This window comes from Cervus elaphus, chromosome 15, assembly GCF_910594005.1.
Source record: "Cervus elaphus chromosome 15, mCerEla1.1, whole genome shotgun sequence".
Taxonomy (NCBI): Eukaryota; Metazoa; Chordata; class Mammalia; order Artiodactyla; family Cervidae; genus Cervus; species Cervus elaphus.
In genome coordinates this window covers 45,096,492-45,120,666 of record NC_057829.1, presented here as the reverse complement: position 1 = coordinate 45,120,666, position 24,175 = coordinate 45,096,492, and the positions used below count along the sequence as shown (strand labels likewise).

At 39.2% G+C, this 24,175-nt stretch overlaps 1 protein-coding gene across 1 annotated transcript; it reads left to right on the top strand.

The window, feature by feature from the left end:
* The first annotated feature begins 734 nt into the window (after positions 1 to 734).
* Positions 735 to 14,658, top strand: TFAM (transcription factor A, mitochondrial). Its single transcript, XM_043925088.1, has 7 exons — positions 735 to 1,153; positions 1,727 to 1,845; positions 3,145 to 3,215; positions 3,635 to 3,784; positions 7,886 to 7,981; positions 11,691 to 11,747; positions 12,228 to 14,658. Exons 1-7 carry the CDS (start codon positions 1,053 to 1,055, stop codon positions 12,372 to 12,374), a joined length of 741 nt encoding a protein of 246 aa, XP_043781023.1. The 5' UTR covers positions 735 to 1,052; the 3' UTR covers positions 12,375 to 14,658.
* The last annotated feature ends 9,517 nt before the right edge of the window (positions 14,659 to 24,175 follow it).

Below are 24,175 nucleotides of genomic sequence, written 5' to 3'. Positions count from 1 at the left end.
GTACTGCACATCGATCAATATCTCAAGGCATACTTGTCACACGTTCTCAGAGATTTGGTTGGGAAGACTGATCTGGTCCAACATCCTCGTCTGCAGTGGGGGAAATTAAATCTTACAGTGGGGAAGTGACATTCCCAGATCAAGACGTTAATGTAAATGATGGGGCTAGAACTCTAGCCTCCGTACAGATAACTAGCCATTCTCCTCCCCACAGAGTAAGCAGGGCTGTATGTCAAGCTTGAAGATTAGGTCAGCGATAGTCTCAGTGAATGGGGTCATGGTCTGGATCGGTGTTGCTTTAAATGTGTCCCATAACCACTGGCATCAGAGCTTGTTAAACCTTGAAGAACTTGTTTAAAAAGCTGAGACATGGGACCCACACAAACATACTGAATCAGGCTCTGCGGCAAGGCCCGGGAATGTGCATTTTAAGGTTAGAAACCGTGATCCACCCCACCTCCTCTACGGTAATTGTGGACTATGCGCTCCTACTTGAACTGAGGGACTCTGCTGGGCGCATAGCACCCAGCAACCTGACCTCAGAGCAGCGTGGGCGGCACAGCTACCACCGTCCTAGTCGTAAACTGTCTGTTACGTACTAGCCCTTCCAGTCGTCACAGGCCAGCCAGTGCCCTATCCGTGTGAGGACACCGCCGTGCCTCCATCAGCCTCCTGGCCCGGCGGCTGAGCAGGCTGCGGGGGGGTGGGGGGGGTGGGGTTGGGACAGAGGCGGCTCAGCTTCGCCCCCTCGAGGCCAGGTCCCTCCGCAAGCTAGCCGGGTTATAGTTTCCCTTCTCCGCCTCCGAGCTCCTCCTATTTCTTCGTAGTCCCGCCCACCAAGGAAGCCACTACCGCGCCTGCGCCTTCTACCTTGCCCCGCCTCCTAGCTCAACCGGAAGTTAGCCGATTTCCCATAGTGCCTCGAGAGTGGCGGGCACGATAGTAAATTTGGTAGGCTCTCTCGCGGGTTTAAGTCGGCTTTGTTGAGGTTTCTCTTTTGCCAGGGCGCTGTAGGGAATTGGGGCCTGGTCAGTGCTTTGTCTGCGGATGCAATGGCGCTTCTCCGGGGCGTGTGGGGCGTGCTGAATGCACTGGGAAAGTCGGGAGCGGATCTCTGCGCGGGCTGTGGCAGTCGACTGCGTTCTCCCTTTAGGTAAGCCTGCTCGCCTGCACCTTAGGAGGCGGAAAGGTTCAGGACGCCTTGGGGTTGGAATGTAGACGCTGTTCTCCGCTTTCTGTCCCCCCTAAAATGGTCAGGACTGACTTGGCCCTGTGATTCCGACCTCGACCTTGCCAAGGGGATGGTGGCTTTGAGACCAGGCCTTACTCCATCAGTACCCCTTGCCTTCCTTCCGGCCACCTTTCCCCTCCTCCCGTCCCTCCTCACTCTCGTACCTTGGAGCACCGGTTCGGCGTCCCCTTGCGAAGTCGCTCCAGGAGTCTCCTGCCTTCATCTAGGCATTGAGGCAGGGCCCAGGAGCTGTAGATACATGCTTTCCTTCACTCTCTGCCCTTGCTAGGAGCTTAGGGCTTTGAGACTTCAGTTTTGCAAGCTCTTTCCCCTGGATAGGACAGGATTTTAAATATCATTAGTGTTCTTGTCGAAGGTGTTAGGTGTCAGATATGTAGCATCTTGATACCTTGTTTGGCATCTATGTTCACATAATTATGAATATGGGTACTTAAATGTTTTAACACTGGTTATTTTCTTTTTATTTGTATGTAGTTTTGCGTATGTTCCAAAATGGTTTTCATCCAACTTGAGTGGTTATCCAAAGAAGCCTATGACTTCATACGTTCGATTTTCTAAAGAACAGCTGCCCATATTTAAAGCTCAGAACCCAGGTGAGGAGTTTGGGTTATATATTCTTCTCTAATGTAGTAAAGATGCCACTAAGCAGTTAAATTGCAGACTTGATTTTCAGTATCAGGGCATCTGTTGAATGCAGAAACATACCATTCTGTTTGATGGCCTGTCAAATAGATATAACATGGGCTTTCTATGTGGCGCTAGTGGTAAAGAAGCCACCTGCCAATGCAGGAGATATTGGAGTCATGGGTTCAATCCCTGGGTGGGGAAGATCCCCTGGAAAAGGGAATGGTGACGCACTCCTCTATTCTTGCCTGGAAAACTATGGACAGAGGAGTCTGGCAGGCCACAGTCCATGGATTTGCAGACTCAGACACAACTGAAGCGACCTAGCAGGCATGCATAAGAAATCAGTGTAAGCACAGCAGTAAGGTAATTTTTACCAAATAAAAATGCTTTAAATGTAATTGAGAACTAGTGAAAGGTATTTTAAAAATAGCATGTAGAATGGAAAGTACCCAGGAAAGAGGATGAAAAAGCTGAATTTGGGACCTTGTGGCCATTGGCCCAGAGGACCATTGACGAGTCATTTTACCTCTTGCTTAGCTCCTACTGCTGCCACTGGGAATTATTAATAAAGTCGCAGTGAAATAATTTCTGTGGATGTGTTGCATAAACTTTAAAGCTGAATACAGGTTATTGTTAATTTTAAGAGGTTTTTGACTGAAAGCCAGTTCTTGAATTTCTGAAAGATTTCCAGTTAGGTTTGTTGACTCTCTAGAAAGACTGGGTCCTTATTGGGGCTATAGTGTAAAGGTAGTGACCAAATTAGTAATTGCTGAGCTTGTCTTATAATTTCTAAAGCTTTTTCATATGCATTACATCACAGGGCACTTATGAAAATCATATGAGCTGTAATAGTCACATAAAGAACTGGTTTAAGAGACATGCTTCAGTACTCACATCTTTTAAAATGTAGGAGTTGAAACTAACAAGTGGTTTGTTAAATCATTTATACCTTGTCATTCCAGTTAAGATGAGGAAGGAAATGGAGAATAATGAATTGGTTTTAGAATAATTTAGCTTGTTTGCAAACAATATTTCTGTAATTGAAATACAGGGTGGTGTTATATGAATCAAGGCTATATTTTGTTGTTTAGTCAGGTTTTATGAACTTGATCATTCCTGAAAGACTTAAAATTTTAAGTTGTGTATGGGAAAATGTCTGTAAAAATACTTAATTTTAGAGCTAATGGATTATACTTTCCTGAAAGTCTTTAGAAATTGATCCTGAGATGTAAAATGGTGACATCAATTTTTATTTCATTTCATAGATGCAAAAAATTCAGAACTAATTAAAAAAATCGCCAAGCTATGGCGGGAACTTCCTGAATCAGAGAAAAAGGTAAGCATATAAATTTTCAGCATTGCTGACCAGTTATTTTGCAGCTAAGGACAACTGTCATGTCCTTTAAGGAGCCAGATGACCCAGAGTGTTTTTTTTTTTTTTTTTTTACATTTGTTAACTCAAAGGAATGTCATACTTTCTCATCCACATAAATGATGAGAATATGGATAAATGGCAGTGGTGATGAGGGTTGGCTTTTGAAGCAATTTGAAGTTGGAGGCCAGTTGCTAGACCTTCACCTTGGATAGCATATTTGAAGAACACGTGATTTGTAAGTGGGATTTCAGAGTACATTTTCCACTTGGTGGTTCAGTCAGTTTCCTGAAGTTATGCAGTTGTCCTTCCCTGTCAGGTGTGCTATGTTTAATTAGCCAGCAGCAGTTTATTAACTTCTTATTTGGGTTTTATATTTATAGATATATGAAGATGCTTACAGGGCAGACTGGCAGGCATACAAGGAAGAGATAAACAGAATTCAAGAACAACTAACTCCAAGTCAAATGGTATCTTTGGAAAAAGAAATCATGCAGAAACGTTTAAAAAAGAAAGCGTTAATAAAAAAGAGAGTGAGTATGGTTGAAATAGTCTTTTCCTTTGGCAAAAAACTGAAATTTATATATCTGTAAATACAGGTTTGGTTTTTTCCCCCTTATTTTGATGATATGGTAGAGAATGTACTTCAGTTAGGAAAAAATAGGATAGTTTCCTTCTGCCACTAGGACCACTTGCCTTTGAGTATATTGTAAACCGTTTTTGCTCCTTTTGGATGTGTCTGAGTTCGAAATACATAATTAGGACTGGTGTGAAAGCTGTAGGAACAGAGTTATGAAACAGGAAAATCAGGAATAGCAAAAGTCTTGCTTGTGGGTCTTTTCTAGAGTAACTTACTGATTTGAATTGTTCTATAGATGATGGTGAATTTGATTCTGAATATTGCAGAATAGACTGAATTCATTAACTTATCAATGTTTTAAAAGTGCCTATTGTAGCTAATAAAGTTAAAGTGCCTTTAGGATGAAATTCGATTTTTCCTCATCAAAAATCCCACATGGTTCAAAATTAGTGGCTTCCAGTTTAAGGTATTAGTTCATATAAATTCTGTTGTTTGACAGACTACATCTTTCCATAGTATTAGGTGTGAGGTGGTGAACTTGCTGATCCAGTATATATACCACAGAAAATGGTCATCAGAGCAAAAACTTACTTCTCTGGAAAAGTAGATTCCAGCCTTTAATGTGAAGTGATGGGATCTCTCTTCCTGATCCCTGTGTCTTAAGCACTCCTATCTCTTGGGTTGAGGACTCACCCAATTTCAAGTCAATGATAGTAATCTAAGACTGCTAATCCAATTAGTAAAAAGGAAGCCAGAAAAGATAGGGATGGTATTTGGAGGGTGGAAAATTAGGATTTACTCTGTCTCCTGAGCTCTTCCTTGCACTTTAATGCAGCCCACTAGTACTTTGAGTGGGGAGGACCAGAAATGAGGATTGAGTAGATATAAGGAGTTTCTTATTCAGGTATTTCTGTTCCTTTCTCTGTTCTCCTCTATTCCAGTTCAGTTCGGTTGCTCAGTTGTATCCAGCTCTTTGCAACCCCATGGAATGCAGCACGCCAGGCCTCCCTGTCCAATACCAACTCCTGGAGGTTACTCAGACTCATGGCCATTGAGTTGGTGTTGCCATCCAACCATTTCATCCTCTGTCATCCCCTTCTCCTCCTACCTTCAATTAGGGTCTTTTCTAATGAGTCACTTCTTCATACCAGATGGCCAAAGTATTGGAGTTTCAGCTTCGGCATCAGTCTTTCCAATGAATATTCAGTACTGATTTCCTTTAGGATGGACTGGTTGGCTCTCCTTGCAGTCCAAGGGACTCTCAAGAGTCTTCTCCAACACCACAGTTCAAGACATCAGTTCTTCGGTGCTCAGCTTTCTTTATAGTCCAACTCACATCCATACATGACCACTGGAAAAACCGTAGCTTTGACTAGATAGACCTTTGTTGGGAAAGTAATGTCTCTGCTTTTTAATATGCTCTCTAGGTTGGTCATAACTTTTCTTCCAAGGAGCAACTATCTTTTAATTTCATGGCTACAGTCACCATCTGCAGTGATTTTGGAGCCCCCAAAAATAAAGTTTGTCACTGTTTCCCCATCTATTTGCCATGAAGTGATGGGATCAGATGCCATGATCTTAGTTTTCTGAATGTTGAGTTTTAAGTCAACTTTTTCCCTCTCCTCTTTCACTTTCATCAAGAGGCTCTTTAGTTCTTTACTTTCTGCCATAAGGGTGGTGTCATTGGCATATCTGAGGTTATTGATACTTCTTCCAGCAATCTTGATTCCAGTTTGTGCTTCATCCAGCCCAGCGTTTGTCTTGCATGAGAGTACTATACATATTGTAGTTGTCCCATAGTGGTTGGTTGGTCTTTTTTTTTCCTCTTCGGTCTCTGTTCTCTTTACTTTCGGATTTTCGAGGATTTTTTTTTCAGCCATGCTGTGTGGCTTTTGGGGTCTTAGTCCCTTGACCAGGGATTGAATGTGTGCCCCCTGCAGTGGAAGCTTGGAGTCCTAACCACTGGACTGCCAGGGAATTCCCTTTATCTCTAGCACTTCTTTTCAGTTCTTTCTTGTGATTTTCCCTCTCTGCTTACAGTGCCTATTCTTGCAGGCTGTCTAGAATCCTTACCATATCAGTCACAGTTGTTTTAAAATCCTGGTCTGATAATTTTGTATCCCTGCCTGTTCTGATGCTTGTTTTGTTTCTTTACTTTAGGCTTTTTGTCTTTTAGTACGCCTTGGGATTTTTTTCTTGATAGTTAGGCATATGATGTGCTGGGTAAAAGGAACTACTGTATATGGGCCTTCGTAATGTGGTAAGGCATGGGGCAGGGGAAGCATCCTACAGTCTTATGATTAGGTCTTGGTCCATTAATAAGGGCTTCCTTGGTGACTCAGTGGTAAAGAATCCACCTGCCAATGCAGAAGATCAGTCGGGAAGATCCCGTGGAGAAGGAAATGGCTACCCACTCTAGTATTCTTGCCTGGGAAATCCCATAGACAGAGGAGCCTGGTGGGCTACAGTCCATGGGGTTGCAAAAGAGTCAGATATGAGTTAGCAATTAAAACACAAAAAAACCTTTAATGAGCCTGTGGCTTTGCTCTTAGGTTGTGCAGGATGGCTAAAGTAAGCTGTAGTCTAGTATTTCCTTTCATTGAAGTCTTTTAAGCTCTGTTAGTATAACAGCAGGTTAGGTTCTTAATGTTTATGTGTTTATTTTTTATTTGACTGCACCAGATCATTAGTTGCAGCACATGGGATCTAGTTCCCCAACCATAGATTGAACCCCAGCCCCCTGCATTGGGAGCACAGTCTTAATGGGTAAACCACCAGGGAAGTCCTAGCAGATTAAGTTCTGATTAACTAGTTTCCCTTGAGGGAAGGCCTTGTTAAGAATAATAAAGTACTCTGGCATTTTGAAATGATTCCTTTTCTTCTGGAAGCAAGAGGGGTTTTTTCCCTTGATATTTACTGTGGGAATCTGGTCAAGTTCCTGGAGAAAAACCTCACAATATTATGAGGCTTTCCTATGAGTGGTAGTAACTCTCAGAGTTGTCCACATGGAGCTTCCAGCAGTTAGTCAGCTGTGGTTCAGTTTCTTGCACACCACTGGTTTCCATTCCTCTATCTGTTCCAGTAAGTCTCGACTCCTTGTGTTCACCTGTCTGTGTCTCTCTCCAATCTTGGGAGCAGCAATTCGCCCTGTGTCCCCTCTTCTATGGATCCAAGAGAGTTGTTGATTTTGCAGTCTGATCAGCTTTATCCTTATTAGGATGGAGTGATGACTTCCAAACTCCTTACATGTAGAACCAGAAACTTGAAAGTCTGAGTGATTTTTCCCTAAGACTTCCATTTGCTCTCCCTGTTGGAATTTTTCTTCCCATTGGAGTCCCAGTTCCAGCTACTTACAGATTAGGTGAGAGGTGTGGGGACCAGTAAGTTGCAAGTAAAGCACCTAGAAGAAATCCCTAGCGGTGGTAGCTCTGGAAACAAAAGGGGAAATGCAGAGTTAAGTTGTAAAATGCCTCCTTTCCTGAGAGGCTCAGGGCCAAGAAAGTGATCTCTATATGTAAATCAGAGGAGCCCTACTTATGAATGAAAGTTGGGTTTGTTATTGACTGTAAACCAAATTGCCATTAAAATCCCCGTCATTTTATAAATTTCTGTCTAAGTTCAGAAGCTCAGTAGGTTAGGATGATGCAGTGTCCTTCATTAGATTATGCAGCAAATACCCTAATGTTCTTGAGTTGTCAAGTGGAGGTACGTAATGCTTTGTCCAAGGAGAAGTGGTGCCTTACAAGGATAAAACTTTTTTTTTTTAATGTTTAAAAAGATTTTGTACATACTGCTCATTTATTCAGTTCATGGAGACCATGAAAATAATATGTAAAGGAAATGTTTCTATATGAAAAGTAACTCATAAAATCTATTAGAATTTTCAAAACAGTATTATCAAAAATTGTGACCCCAAGAGGGAACAAATCGCATACTCATAACATTCATTTTAAAGAACATTCTGTAATTCATGGTAGTGAATGAAGTTTCTCTAGGTAAAGTTAAGTATCATAAAGTTTAAAACTTTATCTCATCTTTCATTTTTTTTACTCAGGAGTTAACAATGCTTGGAAAACCGAAAAGACCTCGCTCAGCTTATAACATTTTTATAGCTGAACGTTTTCAGGAAGCTAGGGATGGCACATCACAGGTAAAACAGAACTCTGTGTGTTTAAAAGATGTTTATTCTAATTTTTAATATAACATAGACAGGAAACTTTCGGGGTGCAACCTGTCAAATGGTGAAAAAAAGTGGTAAATTACTATAAAATAGTTTATATAAGTAAGACCTAAAAATCCTTTTTCTTAACACATAAAATGTTTAAAATTTGAATGTGTATATATACATATTCATCTATGTATATACATAGTCAACTTTTTAAATTAAAAAACAAAATTTTCACCTTTATAGGCGCATTCAAGTTCTGGAGACTTCTCTTACCCGGCAGTTCTGAGTATTTTTACAGTCACTGGGGAAGAATGAGAGCAGAGGCGTAATGTTTCATGCTGGGGTCTGAGTGTAACCTGCAGCCTCATGTTACGTCCTTTAAAAATTGTTGGTTATACCCATGGGGATGTATTATATTACACATATGAATGGCATCTATGACTGCGGAAAGAAGAAAAAAGCTTGTCATTCTTGCTGTGGCTTAGTCTTTCCTTTATTTCCTTTTTAGAGGCTCCAGATTGTCAGTTGTATTATTCCTCTTGTAATATGCCTTGGTAAGAGAAGTCTGCTCAGATTCCTAATTCTTGTCAAAGTGAGATGAAGGTTTTTGCCACTCTGATTCTTTGGGTTATTTAGATCTGTAGGATCACAAATCCTGTTGGACATATGATTAAATGATGTGTATATGTAAGTATTTTTCTGGCTATATATGATTTCACTGATTACTTCCCTGGGGATTTTATTTTTCTTTTAAAAGTAGTACCATTTTATTTAGTGTTGTAGGAAATTTTAGGTTACTTCTGAAAAACAAAAAGGGGACCTTCTCGGATCAGGGGTTAAACCCATGTCTCCTGCATTGGCAGGCAGATTCTTACCACTGAGCCACCAGAGAAGCCCTGGATTTTAAATTTAGCTTCCATGGCCCTACATTACTAAAACAGCAAGCCTTTTTATTTTTTTAGTTGGAATTTGTTCAGTCACAAACTTACCTTGGATTTAGTTTTATTAGTATAAGAAGGTTTTGTGTTAGAGAATCCTTCTGAGTCAGTACTTCTCAACTCTGACTGCATCTTGGAATCACCTCAGAAGCTTCATGGCTGGCCTTTATCCCTGAAAATTAAAATTAGTTTAATTTTATCATTTTTATTCATGTAAAAAAGTACATACTCATAGTTTTAAAGAATGAAAATAAGGCTTGTTATGAAAGATACAAGTTTTACTGTGCTGTCATATTCTTTGCTCCAGAAGCAGATACATTCTATTTTAGTTGATTCTTGTGGTATTTACCTCCATATCTCTAAATAATGTTCTTATATTGTTACTTCCTGATTTTTTTAAAATTCTAAGCATTACCTATATTTTAGGCATTATCTCTCACTATGTAAGATGAACATTTATCTCTATCTCATTCCACTGTTCACTTTTCTATCAACCTACCTCCCAAGATAGTTACCATAATTTTGGTTAGATCAGTATTGAGTACTTAATGCTATTATGCATGCATGCTAATTTGCTTCAGTCATATCTGACTCTTTGTGACCCTATGGACCGTAGCCTTCCAGGCTCTTCTGTCCATGGGATTCTCCAGGCAAGAATACTGGAGTGGGTTGCCATGACTTCCTCCAGGGTATCTTCCTGACCCGTGAATCAAACCAGTATCTCTTAAATCTCCTGCATTGGCAGGTGGATTCTTTACCACTAGCCCCATCTGGGAAGCTCAGTGGCTCAGCCGGTTAAGAATCTGCCTGGAGAGGAGAGCCGGGTTAAATCCCTGGGTCAGGAAGAATCCCCTGGGGAAAGGAATGGCTGCCTACCCCATTATTCTTGCCTGGGGAATCCCATGGACAGAGGAGCCTGAAAGGCTTTGGTCCATAGGGTTGCAGAGTCAGACACGACTGAGCAACTAACACTTTCCGCACTTACAACTTGGGATTAGCTCTGCTTTTCTGCTCTCCAAATGCTGTGTTGGTAGTGTCTTCTCCTGTTATCTTTGTCTATGTGGTTTTTATGCCTTTAGAAATTTTAGTTGTTTAATTTAAAAAAATAAATTCACAGAAATGAATTGCTTACAGTTCTGAAGGTTAAAAGTCCATGATCAAGGCAACATCATGGTGAGGGCCCTCTTCTGGTTCATAGCTGGCACCTTCTCTCACTGTCCTCACATGGTGCGAGTGCTCATTTAATGTGATTTTAGATAGCACCAGAAGTAAATACCTTCCCATCCCTTTAATTTTTTTTTTCCATGACTTAGTTTTTTAGATGAAATATTATTTATGCATGCAGCTTCATAAATTATTGTTTAACACACTGAATATGAAACTTTATGGATTAAACATAAGCAAAAAGATACATTATGAAAGAACTAAAAGCATGAAAGCAATTCTTTCCAAAGCTAAGAGAGCAGTTATTTAATGAGTAACTATCCCTGAATATACTAAATGTATTTATAAAGGTAAGCTTAAAATATTCAAGACAGGCTCAGATACTATCTGGGTACCTCACTTTTTGTTGATAGGAAAACAAAATTCAGTGAAAGTTCTGGTCAGAATAGTAAAGCTAATAGTTTTAACTCTACTCATAAAATCACTGATGATATCCTCCTGCCTTTAATAGGTACTTTTCATATTCCTCTTTCCCTCACGTTCTCCTCCTATCTCTCTGCTGCTTCTCTGCTCCGTATTCTCCAGCCATCCATTTTCCTCTTCAGTCTTCGCTGTCTGGTAGCAACACCACAGGCTGTGTGAGGTGTACTCATTGTCTCTCTGCCTCTCCTTCAACTGTAGGATTCCTCCCTTTAATTTTATAGATTGAACCTCCCATGCCTAAGGGAGGTCATAGAACTTTTTCCGGGTCACATAATTAAGTTCAGCTATGTAGAAGAAGAATTGGTGTTGTATTGTTCCTATGACAACAACTAAAACACGGTGGCACAAATATTAGAATTAAGTAAGCATTTAAGCCACAGAGGAAATAAAACAGTATTTGAAGCTAGTCTATGACAGAGTAACTTATATTTGAATATTAATATCTTTGAATTCAAAAAGATAAATATCTGCCCAAAGGAACCATCAACAAAATGAAAAGTAATCCTACCAAATGGGAGAAAATATTTGCAAATAATTTAGAGAACTCATATGACTCATTCCCCCACCCCAGAAGAAAAAAAATCTGATAAAAAAATGGGCAAAGGATCTGAATAGATATTTTCCCAAAGAAGACATAGAGATGGCTAACAAGTATATGAAAAGGTGCTCAACATCATTATCAGGGAAATGTAAATCAAAACTACAGTGAAATACTACCTCATATTTGTTAGAATGGCTATTATAAAAAAAACAAGTATTACTGAGGATGCGGTAGAAGGGGAACCCTTGTGCTAAAACACTTAAGTAAAAAAAAAAAAGAGCACATAGACACAAATAACACATTGGTAATTACTCGAGTTGGTGGGTGGGGTAGGAGGGTAAAATGGGTAAAGCTGGTCAAAAGGTACAGACTTCCAGTAATCATTACGTTCGTTGTACACCTGAAAGTATTGTTCTATGTCAGTTATATCTCAGATTTTTGAGGAGTCTTTGCCTGTGATTCTTGATATCTGAGTGTTTGTTGTTGGAATGAATAATAAAACAGCATCTTTCTTTAATCACTGAAGTCCCTATATCTGGTACTTAAATGTATATTGTTTTTACAGGTAAAGCTGAAAGCTATAAATGAAAACTGGAAAAATCTCTCTAATTCTCAAAAGCAAGTAAGTAGTATGGTTTTAGTCCCAAGTGCCTAGTTAGAATATCTGTGAGAATATATTAGGGCAAGGCTTGATTCATGTGAAAACAACCCTATATTACACAGTGTTTTTAAATTATTGTCCTATTCTTGGAACCAGTTTGGCTTTTTTCTTTTGGTAGTTTTTGATTCCATATAAAACTGGTATTTAAAACAGTGTCGCTCATAACTTAGTGTCATCATATCCAGTGATGATCACACCCTGCCCCTGTTGCTTTTCCACACTCCAAACCCTGAAATTGTAGCAACTTCATTAACACTTAAAAATCTTTATCTCTTACGTGTTTCTCATCTAATTTTTATCTCCCAAGAATATTTCTTTCCAACCCCCCTTTAACATATAGAAGAGTAAGATAATTTCTAGAATATTTTTGGAGAGCATCCCAGAAATTAATTGCAAAAATTCCTCTAAAGAAATCATTTTAACAGTTACACTCTTTCTCAGGTATATGTTCAACTTGCTAAAGATGATAAAATTCGTTATTATAACGAAATGAAATCTTGGGAGGAACAAATGATGGAAGTTGGACGAGAAGATCTTATACGTCGCTCAATTAAATACCCAGCAAAAAATGACCCTGAGAAGTTTTAAAATAGAAGACTGAGTTATGTTCATAATGGATAGATACAAGAAACCAACTAGGTCTCAATACCCGAAGCTGTTGTAAAATTAGAATGGATAAAGTTGGTGAACATTTATATTTAATTCCTTTTCTGTAGCCCATGGACTTCTGCCAGCCAATTCAATACATTTTGTATTGGTGTCTTGCTTTTGAAAACCCAAACAGATAAGAGTTCATGTGGAATTTATTTTGTGTTTAGGAACTACTGAGCATCAAAATAATCCATGAAATGTAGCAGTGAATCATTTCACCTTTGATAAAGGTAAATCAGACTGTGAAGTTTTTTTATACTTGATGATTATGGAAAAAATATTCGTGTTTCCTTATATTATGGAAGCAGGAGTTTCCTATTCATAAGTATCTCAAAGTTTGTAGAAGCCATAGTGGTCTATGATATAACTACATTTTTAAAAGAGCATCCAGAACTCATCCTGGTAAATTCCAAATCCTGAGTATAATTCATATTGTAATCAGAGTTGATGGTTGTACATGTGAGGAATTTCTGGTGTCAGTTGCAACTTTTATAAAAGGGATAGAGAGATTTATAAACCTTTTCCTCAATATCTTTTTCCTAAATTAAAAACTAAAAAATTATGTACCAAATCTATGCATATTGTTTTATATTGCATAGAATAAAAACTATGTTTCCTAATTATGTTTTAAGGTGAAACATTCATTTTATAGCTTTCTGGGATTTTTGTTTTTTTAAAGTAGGAGTTTGTATACTGAATTATTTTTTCTCTTATGTAAAGATATTTATCCAGAAAGTAGAGAACTTGTTTGGTGTAAGTTTTAAAATGAGAGATCTAAAAAAATCATGTCTCCAAAGTCTCTCAAATTGGAACCTATAATTTTTAAATATTTGCATAACATATAAAAGCCTGTATAATAATGGCGAGTTCTAGCCTGATGCCCATATCCAGCCCACTGCCTGCTTTTCATGGCCTTGTCAACTATGAATTGTTCACAGTTTTAAATAGTTTAAAAAAAAAGCATGCTTCAAGACACATGAAAATTAATATGAAATTCAGTGTCCATAAAAAAAAAGTTTTATTGGAACAGAGCCACACTCATTGTTTATGGCTGTTTTTGTACAACAGTGCAGTTGACTAGTTGCTACAGAGATGTGTAGCCTGCAAAGACCAACCCATGTAGTGTGGAATGAGATGCTCTTAAGTTACTCGCTATGGCTCAGTAAAATACATCTTAACAGTTTTCCAGTTAGCATTTAAACCATACCATCTTTTAGCATTTGATTATCTTCTTAATAAGTGTAAAAGGTCTTCAAAATCCACACCATCTTTTTGAGCAAAATGCTCAACTGTCATCGTCAGTTCACGTGAATTTATAACTCAAAATTTAAATATTTACTTTGTATTTTGCAAAATATGCAAAAAAAAAAAAAAAGAGTGTGTATTCTAGATCTCCAGAAAGAAGATTTTTGTAGTTTGTGGATAGAAAATAAGTAAAAGAATCACTAAAAAATGACTTGTTACGTACTGAACTTGGCAAAGGTCGGGACTGTAGAGAAAAATACAGCTTAAGAGGACTAGCCTAAGATTTAAATATATGAAGTTGTTTGAAGTTTTCAAACAACTTTCCTCTGTGGATGGTAATGCAGGACAAAGTCTGCCATTATGTAAATGACCCTTGGTCTGAGGGTAGAGTATTCTGGGGAGGAAGACATAGGGAAGAAAAGGACATTTGCTAGTGTCTGTTGCAAGCTTTCTCAATTAGGTTTCCAGGAAAGAATTAAGCCCTAATTCCCTATGGCATCTAGAATGGTACTGATTTTGTACCATCCTTAGGAGAATGGAGAAAATAATCACTCAAATAATTTACTGTGTTCTGTGCTTCAGACGAGCCTAGGGAGCACATGGGAGTCAGTGTTTATAATAAATATTATAGAATGGGTGAGGAAGAGAAATGAATTATAAACTCCTGTAGCACAAATGTATAAAACACATCTTTGTACCTACCTTCTGAGCTCTAGGATTTAGCTGCCTATACTGTTTTACACCAAACACATTCAGATATCTTCCTGAATATACTGGGAAGTTCGGTGTCTGCTAAGTTCTCACGTATATACTTCCTAATATAGGGAGGAAAAGTATGAAACAGTGAAAGGAGCTATAGCAAAACCATTTTGTTTCTAAAAGAGTGTCATTGTTAATACTTTAAATATTAGGATAATCTGATTTCACACCTTTTTTTTTTTTTTCCACACCTTTCTTAATAAACCTCAGTACATGGGATGTGTTAGTCGCTCAGTTGTGTCCGACTCTCTGCGACCCCATGGACTATAGCCCACCAGGCTCCTTTGTCCATGGGATTCTCCAGGCAAGAATACTGGAGTGAGTTGCCATTTCCTTCTCCATACCATGTATTAAATGCCATCCAATTTAACAGTATATACAAATACTCTGTTATGAAGAATGAGAGCTTATATCAATAACCAGTGGCTAGGTGTGTAACCGGTCGCCATTCTTAAATAACTGAACAAGAAACTAAAAGCTAAAGAATTGTGACCAGGGAAAAGATGCTTAAGTGAAAACAGTGTTTATGCTGTCTGAGCAGTCAATCACAGATATGCTTATGTTCACTAGAGTACCAATATTAGATTTTATAAAATAATTTGACAAGGATGTGTGTGTAATTATTTTCCAATGTTTAAGGGATATGTGCAGATTCAGCCTACTGTAATCATGTAATTTTGCTATTGTTTTTGGCTAACTCCTTTTTTGGAAATGCCTTTTTTTTTTATAAGATACATGCTTTTTTAAATAGTTGGCCATGAATGTGTATATTTACATTGCTGAATTAAAATGGAGTTAAAGTAACTAGAAAATTTTATTAATATTTCTGATATTAATGGTACCTAAAATTAATCACCACCAGATTGTGCTAAAGCAGCAGGAACTTCTTATATAGGTAAGTAATTAATTTCCATTATTTCTCTTAATTTTACCAATCTTTTTACTGTAAGACTACTCCAACAAAAAAAGAATACTCTCTTCCTTCCTTTTCTTTCCTCACAGCCACTATTCCTCTTCCTTTTCAAAGCACCAAGCTCTTACAGACAAATTTGAAAATGTTATAAGTGCAGATAATATGTTTTGAAATTTTAAAGCAGTAATACTCTTTTAAATTGAAATTTTGGAAAGAATAAAAAATGAACATATTATTATTTTGAATTTGTAAAATTTTCCAAATAGTAAAACTGTACAAAGTTAGTATCAGCATTCTGTCACATTGTTCACAAATAAAATATTTTTTGGTAATTAAATCATTGATTATATTTGATGGAAAGTACATGAAACCATCTTCTAGCACATTAAAAATACTTTAAAAAATTTTTACTGGCTAAGAAACTGCATACTTAAAATTGACTGTAAACAAAAGTTTTAAATAGGCTAAACATTTTAAAATTACCCTAATGGCAGAAAGTAAAGAACTAAAGAGCCTCTTGGAGGTGAAAGAGGAGAGTGAAAAAGCTGGCTTGAAACTCAACATTCAAAAAAGTAAGGTCATTGCATCTGTTCCCATCACTTTATCACAAATAGAAGGGGAAAAATTGGAAGCAATGACATGTTATTTTCTTGGGTTCCAAAATCACTGTGGATGGTGACTACAGCCATGAAATTAAAAGACACTCCTTGGAAGGAAAGCTATGACAAATCTAGACAGTGTATTAAAAAGCAGAGATATTACTTTGCTGACAAAAGTCTGTATAGTCAAGGCTATTTTCCGAGTAGTCAGGTACAGAAGTGAGAGCTGGACCATAAAGGAGGCTGAGCAGTGAAGAATTGATGCTTTCAAACTGTGACCCTGGAGAAGACTCTTGAGAGTCCCTTGGAATGCAAGGAGATCAAATCAGTCAATCCTAAAGGAAATCAACCCTGAATATTCACTGGAAGGACTGATGCTGAAGCTAAAGCTCCAATACTTTGGCCACCTGATGTGAAGACCTGACTCACTGGAAAAGACCCTGATGCTGGAAAAAATTGGAAGCAAAAGAAGGGGGTGGTAGAGGATGAAATGGTTAGATACCAAACTCTGTCAGATGAAATTCATCCACCTCTGAGCCCTGCAAAGGATTGCCTTTTGAGGACAGTGCTGTTGCATTTTATGGGAAAATAAATTATGTGAATTTAAAATAATATGAATAAATATTTGAAAGTTGTATATTATGCACGACATTTAAACTAGTGCAATCTTAAAATTTTTAAAAATGGCTGGGAGTCATAGAATTTCAAAACACTCTTGAACAGCAAAGTGAGGGCAGTGTTTGATATTACTATATGCAGTCACCTTTAACACAAAATTTATCATGTGTCAGTTTCATATGTATGTTGTGTATGTGCTTTGAAAGTTTTGTAAATGATCTGCCGACTTGTACTGCTATTTTATTTTATTTTTATTTTTATTTTTTTTATTTTTTAAAAATTATCTTTATTTAGGTTTCTGATTCAGCACATGTATCAAAGGCTAATCAACATAAAGAAGTAAATAAGACATTAATTGGAAGTCTTACATCTCTCTAAATTCTGACCAAGAAATGTCAAGATTGCCACTATTAGCAGAACTCCAACCTAGTCAAGTTGTAGACAAGCTATTATGAACGACATACAGTGTGCACAGATACGCAGAGGCCAAAGACATGCTAGCACTTGGCTCTCTTCTCTTCCTTGTTGATGTCTTTCCTTAGGACAGTCCACTTTTGCTTTCCATGCCTAGTTCCAAATAAAGTCCAAAGAAGGCTCAGGGTCAACCTGATCCAACACTCTGCTGGAAGAATGCATTCTCAAACTGTTGTGCCTGCAACTTTGTTTTTGCCAGGATGAAGTTCAGATCGAGATGTACAATACAATCTAGATGACAGTGCAGACTAGGTCAAGAACTAAAGTTGAGCAGTAACCCGAATTAAGGCATGAATGCACACACACACGCTTGCACACACACATCATCCACACCATCATGAACAGAAGGTTCCTTCCATTGCCTAGCAAGAGGCAACCAGGGCTTGGCAGTTAACCACAACTGCTGAGCACTCTGGAACATGCTCCCTATAATTTTATACTAACAGCTGTGTGTGTTTTATCCAAAAAAGAAAAAAGAAAGAGAGAGAGAAAGAAAAAGGAAAGAAACTAAAAAAAAAAAAAAAACAAAAACACCTAACAACAACAAAAATGCAAAACCAAAACAAAACCCCAAAACCTAAAACCCCTTAATCTCTTACAATGGCTCTTGAGCATGGAACTCACATAGCAGCGTCAATGGCTGGCTCTTTTGTAATTTGGAAATAAAAGGTTGTTTTACTATGCATTTCTTTGGTAGTCATCACTACAAAGTTATCAGTGTTGGTTACCTATAATACAAGTACTAGATAGAAGAATCAAGTTATGCAGAAATTATTTCTTCTGTATTGATAAGATAAAAATAGTGAGCTCTCCAAGCACAAATTACTATGCTTTTTCTTGCCTTATTGTAAGGGCATCCTCTACAAGCAAGGCTTCGTGCAGGAAAAGTTCATGTCTGCCTAACAAAGGGCGATAACATATTCTATCTTTCTACAATTGAACAGTTAACAAAAATTCACATTATCCATTATTTCTGGTCAAATCAGTGAGAAGCCAATCACAAAGGGGCAGCAGCAGCACTTGGTGTCAAAGCCACATTCTGGTCACACATTCATTCCATGGTTGTGGTCAGGCTCTCAGGAGCTCAAAATTTCAGACTCCTTTCAATGAACAAAGGAGTGAGTTAAATCAAATCTTAAGTTACTTCCACCATCTGCCACATCACTATAAGTCTGTCTAGAATGCCAGCATGCTGGATGACAGAGAGCAGTTCAGAGCCCAGAGAGGCATCAGGTGTGAGGGAAAGTAATTTGGTTTTGTATAAAAGGCATGGTCATCTGGTGACAAGTACTTATTCTATTAGCAGCACAGTGATAGCCAAGGGTCTCTGTCAGTGAGACAGGAAAACGAAGCTATTGAACCTGCTGTGGCTCCCACCTGCCTTCCAAGGCTTCTGAGAGTCAGTCCAGGGTTGTGGGTGGGCAACAGGAATTGTACTGCTATTTTAATACTCAGTGTTGTTATAATCCAAAAAGTTTAAAAAAAAAAATCAACTAACTGAAATACTCATTTAGGAGTGGTAATGCTTGTGCTGTAAAACATTTCTAAAAGCTAGTAACTGGAACAGAATCATGTTTGTAATAAAATTTAATTCTGATGCGTTGTGTAGTTGCATTGATAGATAATAGCTTGGCTAAAGATAAAGCCATCTAGATAAAGCCATGGAAAGATACTAGCATCTGTTGATTTCAGATGAAGTATGCCTGCTCACTGACTCTTAGAAATTTTGTTTGAAATTGTCGAAATATTTGGACAATTTAAAATATATTGGGAAATCTATTGACCAAGAAAATGTTTATATTGCTTACTGAAATTCTTATGGCTTGAAAATTCCATTTGAGTAAAACGTCAAATGGTTGTGCACGTTATCTAAGAGAGATGATACTTTTTTTCCGTTGGTGTGCATTTTCACTCTAACAATTTTGTGTATTGCCAATGTCAACCGAAAAAGAATGTACAACCTAAATGTTGGAGAGTTGTTTTATACAACAGACATTAGGACTTCAGGCTTCAGAGGCGGCCTCTCAAGTAACCTTGGGAAAATTGCTCCAAGGAGGCGACGGGTTAGCTAGGATATACAGGGGTTTTGCAACAAAGGGTAGATAGTCTGAATGACACAAAATTATTGTAAATTAGAGGAAAACCAAACATCTCAAGGAATTTAGCGCTTTTCTACGCATGGGAAGATACACAAGTCTGGACTCAAACCAATCCTTTGATATGCACCTCAGCTATGGCCAATATCCTGAGCTTCCTCAGGGCGCACCATGGGGAGTGGTTGCAATCTGAAGGCTGCCAGAAGGCAGCACACCAGGCTCCCCCATCCCTGGGATTCTCAAGACAAGAACACCGGAGTGGGTTGCCATTTCCTTCTCCAGTGCGTGAAAGTGAAGTCGCTCAGTCGTTTCCGACTCCTAGCGATCCTATGGACTGCAGCCTACCAGGCTCCTGCATCCATGGGATTTTTCCAGGCAAGAGTGCTGGAGTGGGGTGCCATTGTCTTCTCCATCTGAGTTCCCTTAGGGCTCACCAATTCATCCTCAAAGGTGGCCACAACCACTGATGACTATGACATCCTTTGTTTACTGATATGGCAGGCAGTGTTCCATTTCTCACTAGTAATTCTGAGAAGCTGGTATCATTTTATCATGATTACTACAATTGCCAACACCACCACACCGAGCTGCTGTGCCTCCTGGGAGAAGCCCTATTGTCAACAGGTTTTCATGCACTCTAGGTCTCTTCTCCCATCATCTCTTCCCCTTGCGTCAGGATCCCAGCTAGCGGAACAGCCACCGCACATCCCCTTCCACACTCTCACCGACGGTTTAGGTCTTACTGCCAGTTTGTGGCCAGGATACCGCCTGTAGGCCAGATGTGGAATTGCCCTTCAAGTCGGACAGGCGCTCTGGCGCATGCGCCACCTGGCGCGCAGCCTCAGTCGGGTGCGGCGGGACTGAAGCGTTCTTGGGGCGTGGCCGGTGCGAACGGCAGGTCGAGCTTGCGTGAGGGCTTGCTTCGGCCCTCTCTTACTGCCGGCGGGAGCACTGGGAGAGTGAAAGGTTCGGTCCCGTTCTTGAGGTCCTATCGGCGCCTTCGAGTCACAGGGAAAGCCAATGTATTGCTGGCGGCCACTGCTCTGAGGCCATTGCGTAATCCGTGAAGACCGCAGGGAGTCCTCGCCCGTCCACTCTAATAGGTCAGGAAACAGATTCAGAGAGGCCAGCTAGTGCCTCAAAACCGCACCGGCGGCGGGAGGCGGCGCTAGGATGCACATCCACGTTAGCTTCCTCCGCACAAAACCGTCTGCCTAGTCTGGCGTTGTATCCGTCCCTGCACTGAGCCAGAAGACATCGCTTGCAGTATAACGTGGACTCTCACCACGGGACACTTGTATTTCTGGGTTTCTTGGTGTTCCTTAAGGGCTCTGGGATCACAATTCGTAATGAGTTATGGGCCTGGCCTGATGTGTCCAACCTGTGTTTTTTCAGAAGTCCTGATTTGAGTTTATTGAAAGACCTACCTGAGATTTGGGGGCTCTGGAAGTTGGAATCCTCATGTAGGTTCCAACTAAAATGATTTTGTCCCCTAGGTTCAGCTCCTGGTTCCCAGGAACAAAGCCGATCTTGTAAGGTTAAGAGGAATCTCACCTGGAAAGTGGCTCATCTGAGCGGAGACCTCCCACCAGGACCGCAGAACCCATAAAGAACAAGGCCAAGAAAGAACAGATCCTACATTTGCACGGCTGATAGCACAAAGTAACCCTTGTGTTCTGCAAACCTCTCTTCAGACTGTGACAACTTGTTTGAACTGGAGAGAAGAGATGAGCTGGGCTAAGGCAAGGGGCAAATTTGCCCAGGACATTACACTTTTGAGGGTTTGAAGGAGCATAGTATGATGGAAAGATATACCACGTACCACTAAGAAAATGTTATCTCAGACATTCCTAAAAGCCTTTGACTTATTTCAGATTCTCCACTCTTTCCAGTTCCTGAGGAGGCCTCACAACATGCCCCTTATCACATGGAGCATTGAGAGCTGTGTGTGCTTCCTTCATCCTCACTTCACAATCACAGGAAGTGAGTGAAGGAAAGAGTTTCCTGGATTACTTGCTTCTGCCTAGCACGAAAGATGAAGAAAACTCAGCCCCAGAGGATGAATGTCCAGGCCACCCCATTCTTAGCAGCCTAGCCAATAGTCAGATTTTCAGACACAGCAGATCTCTTGTGATCTATTCTTTCTCCTCCAGCCCTACTCTTGTAGTTCTCTACATGTAGTGTCCTTGATCCCACAGAAAATAACAGATATCAAGTGAGTTATTCTTTCCCTCCTTCGTTTAGTGTCTTATATGAGACTTTTTAGGGTTAGTAAGTTAGAATGGAAATACAGAAATAGATGAAAACCAACTTCAAGGGTAATATACAGGAACACATCAGTACCAGGATGAAATAATATGCAGAAATATGCAGGTTCTATGCTGTTACTGTTCTGTGCTATTGTTGACCCAGTTTGTTTTCTCATAGCCATAGCAAAAATGCAAATATTGTTACATGATTTGTGTTGGCCCTTAAAGAAATCATCATGCTAATTTCTCATGAGACAGTAAGAATCCTAAAAAAAAAAGTTTCCTAATCTTCCTGTGGGTGTCACAGTAAATAATCTTTCAGTGACTATGGGAAATGGGTGCAACCAGCTGCCTGCAATTGCTCCTCAGGGAAGCAGCACTTTGTGCTGAAGGAGAATTCAGTTCAGGTTTCTAGGGGATGCAAGACTGTGGTCTTGCAGACCTCTTTGGTTTTGGTATGTAGGCAATGTTGGCTCCTAAAATAAGTTGGAATGGGTTTATTCCTAGAAGAGTTCATATAGAATTGTTACTGTGTCTTCCATAAATGTTTGGTAGAATTCACTTGTACCATCTGGCCTGTATGTGGGAAGGTTGTCAGCTACAAATTGTTAGTTTAATAGGGCTATTCAATTTTCTCTTTCTTCTTGAGTGAGCTTTGGTAGTTTGTACCTTTCAACAACTTTTTCTGTTTCAACTAAGTTGTTGGATTTATTGGCATAATTAATAAAATTTTATGCTACTTTAGCCACACTCCACACATTGTTATATTCATTCAAAATATTTTTAGATTTTCATTGTTATTTTCTCTTTATCCCATGGCTTATTTAGAAGTCAGTAACTTCCAAATGTTTGGTGACTCTATAGATATGTTAGTAATTTCTAATTCAATTCTATTCTGGTCAATGTATCTTGTATGATTTCCATTCTTTTAAATTGTTTGCAACTATTTTTTTTGCCCATAACATGTGTACTTGGAAAGAATGTGTATTATGCTGTTGTTGGAGTAGTCTATAAATGTTAATCAAGTTAGTTGATAATCTTATGTATCTTACCTGATTTTCTGTCCATTTGTGCTATCAATTACCCAAGTGTTGAGATTGATAATTTGCCTACAGCTATTTCAATTTTGTTTTTATTTCATGCATTTTGAAGCTCTGTTATAAATGTATTGGAGCTAGAAGATAACTGTTTCCTATTGGACTCAAAAAAGCAGAATGCAGGTCTGTCCCTAAGGGCCATTTGATTTCTACAGAGAAGAAATTTCTCATCTTTTGCTGGAGGGTAGGTCCCTGGTTGACAGTGCACATGTCTTAGGGGAGAATTGTGTTTGGAATGAGGGGAATGTCTTGAATACAACTGAACATTAAGTTCACTGCTTTCCCTTTCATGTCTCATGTTTATAGTATTATGCATTTCTGAACCTGCAGCCAAACTGGTTCCTTTTTGTCCTTAATGTAAGCAGTATAAATGGCCCCTGCTTCTGCTCTGATACAATAGTTGTCCTTCATATTTCAAATTTTCATCGAGACCTCCTGTTTACTGGTGGTTTTTCTCTTGTTCTCTTCATTGCTGTGGTTTTATAAATGTAAAAATCTCTAGCATTTTAATGCTGTCCAGAGAGATGTTCAACACAGCACATTTTCTAGTCCTTTCCCCTTACCCTTTTGCTTAGCTGACCAAACCCTGAATGATTTCTGTAGCGGCTGCAATCAGCTGCCGCACACTCCCTGTGTATTAGCTTTTCCCAGCTCTATGTCTTGAACCTGCTTGTCAGTATCACCTACTCTCAGGTACCACTCCAATGCCAGTTTTACTCTCAAAACTACCTTGGGCATGTTGCTTTGGACTTTCCCTGGCTCTCATTACCTACCTTGCCTTCATGCTCAGTCATGACCCTTTTTTGCCAATAGAAGTACAGTAAGAAAGGTCATGAAGCTGTAGATGAACTTCCCAATTTCTTCCTGGCTGTGCTGGGTCTTTGTTGCTGCCCAGTCTTTCTCTAGTTGTGGTGCGCGGGCTTCTCGTGGTGGTGGCTTTTCTTGTTGCAGAGAGAGAGTGGACTTGTTGAGAGAGAGTGGACTTCAGTAGTTGTGGTATACGTGCTTAACTGCCCCTCAGCATGTGGAATCTTCCCAGACCAGGGATCAATCCCTGTCCCCTGCATTGGTGGGCAGATTCTTAACCACTGGATCACCAGGGAAGTACCCTGTTTCTTTTTATCCCCTAACTCTGGCTGTCAGTGGGTTAAAAGATTATAATTTAGAAGTGTAACTGCAAGTAGTGATCATATATATTCACCAGTATTTTGACCTTAAGATCTTAAACAATCCATATAGAAAGTAAACAGCACCTACTGAGTAGGTAAGAATTTTAAGAATTTAATCTGTAACCTAGACTCTTTGCCAAATTTGTGATGGAATTATCAATCAAATACAATTATTGAGATTTTCCAAAGGTCTTTGTTCAGGTACCAGTAAAGGATCAATCTTAGGACAACCCTTGAATTCTGAAAAAGAACCATTTTGTAACACATCTGTTTTTTTTTTTTTTTTTTTTTTCACTTTCACATGTCTGAAGTTGGGATGTCTTTAAAATTAACAAAGTGTTTTCTCTTTGTCAATCTATGGCATCTTTAGGACTTGATGAAATGTGAGACATGCCCTGTTGTTCTTCCTGCATTTTTTAAAAAAATAATTTTGTTTATTTTTGGCTGTGCTGGGTCTTTCTTGCTGTGTGAGCTTTTCTCTAGTTGCAGTGAGTAGAGGCTGCTCTCTAGCTGCAGTTT